General features: G+C 47.0%; 1 protein-coding gene across 3 annotated transcripts in view; it reads left to right on the top strand.

The window, feature by feature from the left end:
* Positions 1-13724, top strand: part of NCOR1 (nuclear receptor corepressor 1) — a gene marked incomplete at both ends in the record, with an annotated part of 127711 nt that extends 113987 nt beyond the window's left edge. For all 3 annotated transcript variants that reach the window (XM_080714199.1, XM_080714198.1, XM_080714200.1), the window contains 6 exons: positions 125-268; positions 3617-3759; positions 8373-8426; positions 9093-9314; positions 9987-10166; positions 13537-13724. In XM_080714199.1, coding sequence (XP_080570325.1) covers positions 125-268; positions 3617-3759; positions 8373-8426; positions 9093-9314; positions 9987-10166; positions 13537-13724 — 931 coding nt within the window. The remainder of the gene's footprint in view (positions 1-124; positions 269-3616; positions 3760-8372; positions 8427-9092; positions 9315-9986; positions 10167-13536) is intronic.

Below are 13724 nucleotides of genomic sequence, written 5' to 3'. Positions count from 1 at the left end.
AGAATTCTCCTAGAAACTTAACCCAATAGAAACCAGAGCCTTTGCTCCGCCCTAAGCCAACAGTTCTCCTGGGGACCCCACGGGAGCCTGGGAACACAGGCTGACCTTGCCTCTGTTGCAGCAGCAGACCTGGGAAGTCTCCGGAGAGGAGCCACATCCCTGCAGAGCCCTACGAGCCCATCTCCCCGCCCCAGGTTCCAGTCGTGCACGAGAAGCAGGACAGCATGCTGCTGCTGTCGCAGAGGGGCGCGGAGCCTGCCGAGCAGAGGTGAGCCACACGCCCTGGCCCTGCTCCCGGGCAGGCGGCCTGCGCTCAGGAGCTCCCTGTGCGTCAGGGCGGCGCTCTAGGGATCACTTAGTGTGTTCCCAGGAAGTGGGTGCTGATGGATGTTGCCAAAAATATGGCAATATTTAAGTAGGTTAGAGAAAATACGTTCATTATTGCTCTTTAAGAGTAAGTCCTAACTCCGGGCGTGGTGGTGCGCATTTGTGATCCTAGTACTTGGGTTTTTCAAAAACCTCCTTTCTTGGGGGAGGGGGGGTTAACCACTAATGCTTATAAGCACTGTGGCTGGGTGCACAGCGCTCCCCCTGTCCAGCCCTCTGCAGGTCAGATGCCTCTGACTCGGCGCCGTCACGCCCTGTGCCTGCCAGCATGGCCTGGCTTAAGCTCACAGGAGCAGCACTCACAGCCAGCACTGCTCTCCACTTCCTTCAGGGCGGCCAGCTCCCTGCAGCGCTGGCTCCTGCACTCTTCATGCTGCCTCAGAATTCCTTTCCGTCCACACTCAGGCTGATTTCCAGATGCTGAGATTTGCTTGTGGTCAGACTGGTGGGAAGGGGAAAGTTGGGTCTTAAACTGAGGTCTAACTACAGGCTGCTAGGTATTTACCCTTTTTCCCCTGAGGATTTTTTTTTTTTTTTTTTTTTGAAGGCTGGTGCCCTGACTTAACTCATCTTTCTGTAGCATGTCTTTCTTGGCAGACAGTGTGGTTGTGTTTGAATGACGAATGAAGCCACACGACTAGATGAGGTTATTACTAGCCTTCCTTCCATACATTCTCTTTTATCAGGTCTGGCTCTAGCTAGACATCTGGTGGCCCCAGAGCTGTTAGAAAAATTTTCTTTTTATTTATTTATTTATTTATTTATTTATTTATTTATTTATTTTTTGGTGGTACTAGGAGTGGAACCCTGGGGTTTTTCTACCTCGGGCTATACTCCCAGACCTATTTTATACTTTCTTTGGAAACAGAGTCTCACTAAGTTGCTGAGAGCCTCACTCAGTAGCTGAGGCTGGCTTCGAACCTGCGCGATCCTCCTGTCTCAGCCTCCCAAGCGCGGGGATTACAAGCGTGCGCCACCACGCCCAGTGAAAACTTTCCTTTTTAAATGCATTTAGTGAGCCAGGCATGGTGGCATGTACCTGTATTTGGAAGGCTGACATAGGGGAATCACAAGGTCAAGGCCAGCCTCAGCAACTTAGGCCCTCTGTAAATTAGTGAGATCCTGTTTCAAAATAAAAGGACTTCAGACAGAGCTCAGAGGTAGAACCTGAGTTCTGAATCCTTGGGTTCAATCCCTAGTACCAAGAGGGAAAAAAAATTTAATGGATTAGTGTAGGAACCTACCAATGAAATCTGAAACCCTTTGCATTAAATTCCACATATCAGGAAACCTCAGCGAAGCTAGGAAGGAAGGGTAGGAGAGGAAGAAGGCTGCGGTTTATTAATGGAAAGCTACATTTGACTATGTGTATTTGTGTGAATATAATATTGTCAAACTGTACACTCAGCATTGGGAGGGAGAGAAGAGAGAAAGCGGGGTGGGGGACGCCTAGTACGGTGTGAATATATGCCATTGTCATTGATCCACATTATGATGTGAGACTGTAGTGCACCAATTTAAAAAATCCCAAAGCTGGGCGTGGTGGCGCACGCTTGTCATCCCAGCATTCAGGAGGCTGAGACAGGAAGATCCAGGTTTGCAGCCAGCCTCAGCTACTTAGTGAGGCCCTTTGCAACTCAGTGAGACCCTGTTTCAAAATAAAGAATAAAAAATAAGGGCTGGGGTTGTAGTTCGGAGATAAAATACCCCTGGGTTCCATCCCCAGTGTGGGGAAAAAAAAAAAATTTTTTTTTCCACATATCTATGGGGTGACTTGAAATAGCTCTAAGAGGCACTTTTATTTCTACTCTAGCTATTCTCTTCATGCCCAACTACTGATTGCTTTGTATTAATTCTTGCTGTTTATAGGTGGGTTGCCTATTAATGATATTTTAGTATTTAAAAATGATTCTGCTTGGTGCAGTGTCACATACCTGAATCCCAGCAACCTAGATCCTTACCAAAACAGGCTGGAAATGTCACTCAATGGTAGTGCATGCATGAGTTCAGTCTCTAGTAACAACAACAAAAAACTGCTAATAAAATAATGCCCGGTACATATGTAATTATATGCAGTTGGCGACGTTAGAATGAAAGTGTCGTGATAAGCTTTTGTCTGTTTTTTCCTTGAATGTTCACTTGCCACTTGTTCATTCGTTACGTCTCTGCTCTAGACTTTTCTATTTTAATGCTAATTTTACAATTTAATCTTTGAGAACTGTGTCCTTAACTCATTTTTTCCCATCGTCCCAGATGTGAAACTCCTATAAAAACTTAAATACAAGCCGGGCATGGTGGCGCAGGCTTGTCATCCCAGCATTTGGGAGGCTGAGACTGGAGGATCACAGTTCGCGGACAGCCTCAGCTATATAGTGAGGCCCTCCGTAACTTAGTGAGACCCTGTTTCAAAGTAAAGAATAAAAACCAGAGCAGGGAGTGTAGCTCGGAGGTCTAATGCCCCTGGGTTCCGTTCTCAGATCCGCAAAAAAAACAAAACAAAACAAAACAAAAAACCTTAAATACAAGCCAAGCATGGTGGCACATGCTTGTAATCCCAGCATTTGGGAGGCTGAGACCAGAGGATCGCGGTTTGCAGACAACCTCAGCTATTTAGTGGGGCCCTCTACAACTCCGTGAGACCGTTTTAAAATAACGAATAAAAATAGGGCTGGGGGTGTAGCTCGGAGGTAGAATGCCCCTGGGTTCCATCCCCAGTACCGAAAAAACCTAAATTAACTACAACATACAAGATCAGTATGTCTGAGCTCTGGATTGATTTACAATTTATTTAAATGTACCTGTGTCAATTTCATTGAAATGTTCACAGAATTGGAAACTTGGGATTTTTCCCCCCCAGGTCTAGGGATGGAACCCAGGGACATCCTACCTCCGAGCTATATCCCCTGCCCTATTTTTTTCTTTATTTTGAAACAGGGTCTCACTGAGTTGCAGAGGGCCTAAGTAGCTGTGGCTGTCCGCGAACTGTGATCCCCCGGTCTCAGCTCCCGAATGCTGGGATTACAAGCGTGTGCCACCACGCCTGGCTGGAAACTTGGATTTAATAGGTTAAGTGGTGCACTAACTGGCTTTGGTCACCGTTGTTAGGATTGCAAGTATAAAAGTGAGTGAGAAAGTGGTAGTTTTCCAAGTCTCTCGACTGTTATCACTGATAGAACATCCCCAAGGTTAGGAGTCCATGATTATAATAAATGAACTGTGTTCCTAACAGGAATGATTCCCGCTCACCAGGGAGTATAAGCTACTTGCCTTCATTCTTCACCAAGCTTGAAAACACATCACCCATGGTTAAATCAAAGAAGCAGGAGATTTTTCGTAAGTTGAACTCCTCTGGTGGAGGTGACTCTGATATGGGTAAGTGGGATTTCTTTCATGAACTCCAAATAAAACATGCTTTAATAATGATATTGCCAGCATTGCCTCTCCTGTAGTCCTTGAGTTTGCAGTACTGGGGATTGAACTCAGGGGCATTCTACCTCTGAGCTACACCTCCAGCCCTATTTTTTTTTTTAATTCTTTATTTTGAAACAGGATCTCACTAAGTTGCAGAGGGCCTCACTAAGTAGGTGAGGCTGGCTAAGAACCTGTGATCCTCCTATCTTAGCCTCCCCAAGTACTGGGATTGCAAGCGTGCGTCACCATACCCGGCTTAGTCCTTGAGCTTGAAGGCTCTCCTAAGGCAGAAGATTCTCAACACACCTGATCTGAAAGGCCCTTCCCAAGCGCCTGCCAGTCCCCAGCTCCTGACGAGGCCGTTCAGTTAGGGCACCAGTGTTTTGTGTGGAGTCAGCTGAACTCTCCCTGGCTGTTTTGGGCGGGGTTTTTTCCCCCTGAAAACTCACTGATCTTAGTGTTTTTATCTGTTGGGTCATCTTCACGTGAGAAGTCCTTCATCCTAAATATTTGAAGAGATGCCCTTCATGAGTCTCTCTCTGTAAAAACTCCCCGCGCCATCTCACTTGCTCTCTACCAAGACCATTTTATTTAGCTTGGCTTTTGAGTAAGTTGTGATTAAATCACACAGAATTGCGTGACGCGCTTGAGCCTGCAGCTGCATGAGCGTTCTGGTTGGCAACCCGCTGCTTAGTTCCAGTGCACTGAGTATGCGTATCCTCAGGGCCTCTCGGCTACGTAGCGCATGCCTCTGCCCTGTGCTGCTTTTACCGTGACTAGTTCTACTAAAGGACGAGGCAGTCTGTATTTGCTTCATATCCTCTACTCTATCCTCTCGGCGTCTGTCTGGATCTCAGTTCTTAAACAACTCTGGTAGACTTACCATCTAAAAATATAATGACATCAGTAATACTTGTTCATTAGCACTGCACGCTAGGCACTGTTCTAAATGTGTGTGTGTGTGTGTATATATATACATTATACCCACACACACGTATATATTCATTTAATCCTCACAGCAACCATACATGCTACAAATATCTCCATTTCATAGATGTGTAAAGTGAGGCCCTAGCTGGTGCAGGTTCCATAGCTAGTGACAGGCTGTGCTCCACGCAGGCCCCAGCTCCTGCCAGGCTGTTCCTGAATGCCGGGTCGAGCCCTGGAGCGGACTTGCGTGCTGCCCTGCCGCCCGCTCACGTGCCCTGTGCCCCAGTTACATCCTGTGGGAACCCTGGCGTCTTTCCTTCTGCTCTGTCTGTGCTCTACCCTAGCGTCTGGCTCTGACACACGTGGCCACGCGCTTGGGTCTCTAGTAAGAGACCAATAACTTACTAATAAGTTATTACTAATAAGTTATATACTAATAACTTACTAATAAGGTGCAGATCTCGGAGCGCCAGCGGCTGGGAACTGTTGCCTGGCGTGGGCTGTGCCCCTCCTCACCAGTCTCGCTCCCGCCCTCTTGGTGGGAAGGACATTTCTCACAGAGAAATACCTGTGTGAGATGAAGGAGCCACTCTGGTTTCTCCTCTCCTGGAGTTTTGTGCCATCCCTGGCAGCAGCTCCCATGGCTTCACCCATGTCTGTCAGTGAATGAAGGGCCAACCTTTAACCAGCGCCGAAGTGTGCTGTGTCAAGACAAATACTAATACACCTGCTCTAGCGCCTGCGGTTTTCTGATTAAGAACTCTTGAGTGTGGAAAGAAAGGAGGTGTACACTGAAGAACGGTGTGGTCCCAGGACCGCAGGGCATCATTCATTTCTTGCTGGGAAACAGCTGAGAAGTCAAAGCCACCAGCAACCAAGACAGCTTTGCTTCAACTCTGGCTCAATCCAGTTTTCCTAACAAGGAAGCAGTGACTTTACCCTTTAGAAACCTTATTTTATTTTGTTTGTTCTTGTACTGGGGATTGAATCCAGGTGCATTCTAATCTACCTCAAAGCTACACCCCAGCCAGCCCTATTTTAATTTGAAACAGGATCAGGACCTCCTAGGTTTCTGAGAGGCCGTCCTCGAACCTAACACCTTCCTGACTCAGAACTGGGATTACAGGCATGTGTCACCTCACCCAACAAAACCCTAACACTTTTTTTTTTTTTTTTTTTTTTTTTTGGTACTGGGGTTGGAACCCAGGGACATCCTACCTCCGAGCAACACCCCCAGCCCTGTTTTTTATTCTTTATTTTTTTTTATTTTTTAATTTTTTATTTTTTTGGTGGTACTGGGGTTCCTGGAAGCCCTTCTACCTCTGGGCTACACTCCCAGACCTATTTTCTGTATTTTTGAAACAGGGTCTCTTAAATCAGCTCGGCTGGCCTCGATCCTCCTGCCTCTGCCTCCCAAGTGCAGGAATTACAAGCGTGCGCCACCACGCCCGGCTTATTCTTTATTTTGAAACAGGGTCTCACTGAGTTGCAGAGGGCCTCACAAGTAGCTGAGGCTGTCTGCTAACCTCAAACCTCGATCCTCCTGTCTCAGCCTCCCGAATGCTGGGATTACAAGCGTTCGCCACCACGCCCTGCTCCCTAACACTTTTAAAGGCAACTTTATCTCTGCAGCTTCTGACTCAGTGAGCCACTCGTTTTCCTTCTTATAAATCCCATCCTGGCTGGTAGAAGCCATGTGCTCCTGTTTCTTCACTGCCTCTTTTGCCATTTCTTGTCTCCTTAGCTTCAGTCTTGCTCTGCTGACCCCACACTGTTCCCCGGCAGTGGCCTCTCCCGTCATCTCGACACTCTGGTGGCTGTAACTTTAATGCCTCTGGAGCCCGGCTTCCTGCCGTGCTCTCGCTTCAGTCATGTTTGTAGACCGCACCTCTTGGCCGTCGTACTTCTTGAACTCACATTCTGCCTCCCTGCACAGGAAGCTCCCTGCCAGGTCCTTGACCCCCTAGGCGTTGGTTGGCCTCCTGAACAGTCCAGACATCGGTCTTCTTTTCCTTCCTTTCTGAGCAGTTGCCATATTCTCTTACACAGGGGTCCTTAGCTCTGTGTACCTGAGTTACTGCAGTGCTTATTAAATCTGAGTTACAAAGCCCCAGGAATGTAGAAAAAAAAAAATTTTTTTTTTTTGTGGTACTGGGAGTGGAACCTGGGCTACACTCCCAGACCTATTTTATATTTTATTTGGAGACAGGGTCTCTTAAGCCAGCGAGGCTGGCTTCAAACCTGCGCAAGCCTCCTGTCTCTCTCTCTCCCAAGCACGGGGATTACAAGCGTGTGCCGCCACGCCCAGCTGGAAATTTTTAATTTTTACCAAATTATCCTGTTGATTCTGATTTGTGTGGCCTTAGGAAGTACCACACTGAACTGTAAACTCTGTAACTAAAGGAAGGAATACATTCTAAGCAAAGATCTGAAGTTGAATCATGTCAAATTATATTTATATGACCATTTTGGTCAATAAGGTAGTTTCTTTGTAATTTAACCAGTGACGACTCTGTCAAATGAACGAGTAGGTTCTATGCCAGTCTGTGGCCGCGAGTCTGTGTTACCTGGGGCTCAGGTGGCTCCCTGGCACCGGGCCACCTGTGAGAAGACTCATCCTGGCCCCGGCTTCCTGGTTCTTCCTGGAGGATCCTCTCCTCTGGCCAGCCTCTGCCTCCCTGATGGGGTTAGTTCCCAGCACACGCCCATGGTCCCCGCAGAGGCTCTGCTCCCTGGGAGAGCCCCGCCTCCTGCCGTTCATCTCTCATCTCATCTCCGGTGTCACTGGTTTAGCCACACGCTTACTTCCTGCATCGTTTTTTTCCCTTTAACATTCTCAGCATCAAGTTGAAAGAAGTGATGGGAATACCATGTATGTCCCCAAATTCCTTCCCGTTCTGCTTTTTAAGAAGTTCCCAGATCTTCTACTATTTTCATTTAAACTGTGCAAGTTGGCCGGGTGTGGTGGCGCACACTTGTAATCCCTGAGCTTGGGAGGCTGAGACAGGAGGATCACACAGGTTTGAAGCCAGCCTCCGCTACTTAGTGAGGCTCTCAGCAACTTAGTGAGACCCTCTTTCCAAATAAAATAAAATAGGTCTGGGAGTATAGCCCGGAGGTAGAAAGCCCCTGGGTTCCACCCCCAGTACCACCAAAATAAAAAACAAAACCAAAAACTGTGCAAGTTATAAATCACACAGCAGAAATGAAAGAATCAACAGGCTGAATCTTTTGTTTTGTCTTGGGATGTCCTGAGAATAGAAGAAGAGTTTCCAGTTAGCTGAGGCAGGAAAACAGCAAGGGCCTCCCTCACCCTAGTCGCAGGTACCTGAGCCCACTGCTGCCACCGGCCGCCTCAGAGTCCTGGCTCTCTCCTGTGCTAAGGAGTCCTGAGAATGACTTTTTCCTTTTATTTCCCTCCAGCTGTACGTTTTTTTTCCCTTTTGTGAATTTTACTACTCTTCTTTAATTTCCAACTTCATGGATTTATTTCCTGGTTTAAATAGATATATCTTATCTTTATATAACAGATTTGAAAAAAGCAATTAAGATAATAGAAAAGATTAATTTTATTGCAGAATTTTTTTGAGACTCACACATGAATCTCTCAATTCAATTAACTCAAAATCTGTGTTCAAATATAGCAGCTGCACAGCCCGGAACTGAGATCTTCAATCTGCCAGCAGTTACCACATCAGGTAAGACTCAAACTATTTACCAGTACAGATTGGGAACCGTAGCCGTTGAGTGCTAGAATTGCTCCAGCTGCAAAAGGAACAGAGAAACGATTCAGCCAGCAGCACAGAGGGAAGCCGATTCAGTAAGATACATGAGCACAGTCTACTCATTTCTTTTTCTTCTTTTTTTTGCAATACCGGGGATGGAGCCCAGGGGGCTGAGGCTGTCCGCGAACCACGATCCTCCCGTCTCAGCCTCCTGAATGCTGGGATTACAAGCGCGCGCCACCACGCCCGGCTAGAGTCCAAACTTAAGAACAGGCATGGGTAGCCGGGCGAGGTGGCGCGCGCTTGTAATCCCAGCATTCGGGAGGCTGAGACGGGAGGATCGTGGTTCGTAGACAGCCTCAGCTACTTAGTGAGGCCCTCTGCAATTCAGTGAGATCCAGTTTCAAAATAAAGAATAAATAGGGCAGGGGGTGTAGCTCGGAGGTAGAATGCCCCTGGGTTCCACCCCCAGACCTAAAACAAAACAAAACAAAAACAAGCATGGGTGACACGCTCCTTCAGATGACAAGTGTCCTCCCTTTACCTGTGTGTGGCTTGGGATGGCCCTGGCCCTCAGTGGTGTTCGAGAGACTTGGGTGTGGTCTGCTCGCCCAGGAACACGCAGCTTGTCTCTTGCAGGCTCTGTGAGCTCTAGAAGCCATTCTTTTGCTGATCCTGCCAGTAATCTTGGTCTAGAAGACATCATCAGGAAGGCTCTCATGGGGAACTTTGATGACAAGGTGGAAGACCATGGAGTCGTCCTGTCCCAGCCTGTGGGCATTGTGCCTGGTAGTGCCGGCACCTCTGTGGTGACCAGCAGCGAGACCCGCAGAGACGAAGGCGACCCCTCGCCGCATTCAGGTTAGCATTTCTCACTTGTCACTCCAGTGGCTGCTGCCTCCCCTAGGAAGAGCCCGTGTATTCACCGAGTTCCAATGCTTCCCTGAGAAATGTCATTTGTCTGAGTGGAATCAGTCACTTGTAAAGAGTTTAGTTCCTTTTTTGGATTCTTCATGCTACCATTCTGATTTTTCCACTTACCATTACAGCCAGCATTTTGATAGTATATAAGGTCTCAATTTAAAAATCCATGTATCAGCCAGGCATGGTGGCTTGTAATCCCCGCTCTTGGGAGGCAGAGACAGGAGGATCGCGCAGGTTCAAAGCCAGCCTTGCTGGCGTTAAGAGACCCTGTTTCCAAAATAAAAAATACAAAATAGGTCTGGGAGTGTAGCCCTGAGGTAGAAGGGTTCCATCCTCAGTACCACCAAAAAAAAAAAAAAAAAAAATTCATGTATCAGTAATTAATCACTTAAACTTCACTTTTAGTGCCAGGTGTGGTGGTGCACGCTTGTAATCCCAGCATTTGGGAAGCTGAGACGGGAGGATCGGGGTTTTTCAGCTACTTAGTGAGGCCCTTTGCAATTCAGTGAGACCTTGTTTCAAAATAGAGTTAAAAATGGGGCTGGGGGTGTAGCTTGGAGGTACCATTCGTAGTACCACAACAAAAGAGGAAAAAAATTGCACTTTTAGGAGGAGTTTGCAAACCAAAGCTGATCAGCAAGTCAAACAGCAGGAAGTCCAAATCTCCAATCCCTGGACAAGGCTACTTAGGAACAGAGCGGCCCTCTTCTGTCTCCTCTGTGCATTCAGAAGGCGATTACCACAGGCAGACACAAGGCTGGGCCTGGGAAGACAGGCCCTCGTCAACAGGTAAGGAACCTGCTTTAGCGGTCAGAAAATAAGACTGAAGCACTTTACATCCATCCCTTATTTCTTCAAAAATCAGAAATATGGTTTGGAAAATTATATTCCCGTTTCTGTATCACTAAGTTCCATTTTTATCGGTTTTCTTTCTTTTTTGGTACTGGGGATTGAACCCAGAGGCAATCTACCTCCAAGGTACTTGCCCAGCCTGATTTTATTTCTGTTTGGAAACAGTTTGACTAGGTTGCCAAGAGCCTTGCTAAATTGCTGCGATCCCTCTGTCTCAGCCTCCCAAGTACTTAGACCACCACACCTGACTAGGTTCCAACTTTTCAGAATAGAAATTGAATGCATATAATCCCACAATTATTTTTTTCCCCCAGGTCTGGGGTGTACCTCCGAATAACACTCCCCTGCCCTATTTTTTTTTTTAATTCTTTATTTTGAAACAGGGTCTCACTAAGTTGTGGAGGGCCTCACTAAGAAGCTGAAGCTGCCTACAAACCACGATCCTCCCAAATGCTGGGATTATAAGCATGCGCCACCACGCCTGGCTCCCACAAGTTTTAGTGCAGGGTCTGATGCCATAAATAATGAGCTATGAAAAGTAATCTCATCCATTTTCCTCCTATACTGTGCTGGTTCGTAGCACACGTTAGCTATTTGTGAAGCAAGTAAACAATATGGTTTTGATATTTTTTGTTTTGTTTTTTGGTAGTACTGGGGGTGGAACCCAGAGGATTTCTACCTCCGGGCTATACTCCCAGACCCATTTTATATTTTATTTTGAAACAGGGTCTAAGCTGCTGAGAGCCTCACTAAGTAGCTGAGGCTGGCTTCGAACCTGTGCGATCCTCCTGTCTCAGCCTCCCAAGTGCGGGGATTATAAGCATGCGCCACCACGCCCGGCTTGGTTTTGATATTTTTGACGAACTGAACCTGAATATAAAGTGCTATTCCTAAAGGTGACTTATCATGTAGACATTCTTAGAGAAAATACTAAGAAATCAAAATCAGAAATGGGCATTTTAACACCGGCGTGGTGGCGCACGCTTGTAATCCCCACGCTTGGGAGGTGGAGACAGGAGGATCGCACAGGTTTGAAGCCAGCCACGCTGGCTTAAGAGACCCTGTTTCCAAATAAAAATAGGTCTGGGAGTGTAGCCCGGAGGTAAAAGGGTTTCCAGAAACCCCAGTATCACAAAGAGAGAGAGGGAGAGAGGGAGAGAGGGAGAGAGGGAGAGAGGGAGAGAGGGAGAGAGAGAGAGAGGGAGAGAGAGAGAGAGAGAGAGAGAGAGAGAGAGAGAGAGAGAGAGAGAGAGAAAGAGAAAGAAAAGAAAGAGACATTTTAAAAAAATCATTGCTGGGCATTATAATTATCCCAGTACTTACCTGGGAGGCTGAGACAGGAGAATCACAGGATCAAGACCAGCCTTAGCAAGGTGAGGCCCTCCGCAATATAGTGAAACCCTGTTTCAAAATATAAAATAGGAGCCGGACATGGTGGTGCATGCTTGTAATGCCAGCATTTGGGAGACTGAGACCGGAGGATCGCAGTTGGAGGATAGCCTCAGCTACTTAGTGAGGCTCTCTCTGAAACTCAGTGAGACCCTGTTTCAAAGTAAAGAACAAAAAATAGGGCTGGGGCTGTAGCTTAAAGGTAAAATGCCCCTAGCTAGAGGTGTAGCTCAGAAGTAGGTATAATGCCTCTCTGAGTTGTCCCCAGTACCACAAAAAAAATTTTTTTTCATATTATACTAGGAGAATTTAAGGCTTTTCCTTATAAAATTTTAATGCCATGGCAAAGAAATTTTGTATTAGTTTGAAAACTTTCTTTCTCTTTGAGGAAGGAATTACAGTTAGACCACACATCTTAAGAGTTTCTGTTTCTTACGCTGTAGGAGTGAGAAACAGGGACAGTGAAAACCAACCCTAGAAACACAGAAGGCAGCGGTGCTCCTGACTCGCTGCCCCTGTGCAACCTGCTCTAGGGGCCTGTGTCCTGCGGGGCCGGCCTCGCACCTCCCGACAACCAACGAATGCGTTTCTTTTGAAGCCAGGAAAGTTCGTGGTATAACCAGACTTTATTTCAGTTAGAGCATAATCTAATCTGTCCCATCCTCCTAGATGTAAAACACAGAAATTCTATTCAGCAGTAAATATACCACGTAGGATCTTTGAAATAAGTGTTTTTTGGGGGGTTTTGTTTTGGTGGTACTGGGGATGGAACCCAGGAGCTTTTCTACCTCCGGGCTACACTCCCAGACCTACTTTATACTTTATTTTGAAACAGGGTCTCACTAAGTTGCTGAGAGCCTCACTAAGTAGCTGAGGCTGCCTCAAACCTGTGCAGTCCTCCTGTCTTAGCCTCCCCAGCACTAGGATGGGATGACAAGCATGCACCACCACACCTGGCAAAATAAGTGTTTAGGGAGTGTGCGTGTGTGTTACTGGTGATGAAACCTAGGGGCATTCTACCTCCAAGCTTCACACCCAGCCTTCTTTTTTATTCTTTAATTTGATACAGGATCTAAGTTGCTGAGAGCCTCGCTCATTAGCTGAGGCTGGCTTTGAACCTGTGCAGTCCTCCTTTCGCAGCCCCCCAAGTAACTGGGATTACAAGTGTGCATCACCAAGTTCGGCTAGAATTTTTTTTTTTTTTTTCCGGTACTAGTGATGGAACCCAGGAACCTCTGAAGGATACCCTCAGCCCTATTTTTTATTTCTTATTTTGAAATAGGGTATCCCTGAGTTGCAAAGGGCCTCACTTAGTAGCTGAGGCTGTCTTCAAAACATAATCCTTCTGTCAGCCTCCCGAATGCTGAAATTAGAAGAGTGCACCACCACACCCAGCTTATAATTGTTCTTTGGAGAAAATAGGTAAATAGATGAGCATTGGAAAATACACATATAAAGGGAATATTTTTATATGTGAACAGATACACAAAGGAAGTATAATCTCTAGATTATGATTTTGAAACTATTAAGTGCATCTGTGTTGTTTTGCTGAAATAGTTGCAGAATGGCAGGCCTAGGACTTAGCAGGCCGAGTCAGCGCTTCCACTCGGCTTCTCCGTGTGCAGCGTGGTGGCAGGAGGCGCCACTGGACATCCAGCCTGAGCTTCCTGCTCCTGTGGCCGGTGGCTGGCCCACCCTTCTCTGCTGCTCATCCTTTCTAACCTTGCACTCGTCACTGCAGGGCATTAGCTAGAATCTTAGATGGCAGAGCCCTGGCCCGTCCATGTTATATCAACTTTTGTTTTCGTGGTGCCCCAAGACCATGCTAGCAGAGTAATCCTGAGGCACTCCACCCGACAGGCTGGGTTAGATGACGCAGCAAGTGTTCAGGACACTGAAACCTAACTTGTTTTGCCAGGCTCAACTCAGTTTCCTTATAACCCTCTGACCATGCGGATGCTCAGCAGTACGCCACCAACACCGATCGCATGCGCTCCCTCTGCCGTGAACCAAGCAGCTCCTCACCAGCAGAACCGGATCTGGGAGCGCGAGCCCGCCCCGCTGCTCTCCGCACAGTACGAGACACTGTCGGACAGTGACGACTGA

This window comes from Muscardinus avellanarius (assembly GCF_963383645.1).
Source record: "Muscardinus avellanarius genome assembly, chromosome: 16".
NCBI lineage: Eukaryota > Metazoa > Chordata > Mammalia > Rodentia > Gliridae > Muscardinus > Muscardinus avellanarius.
This window is presented reverse-complemented; position numbering and strand designations above follow the sequence as displayed.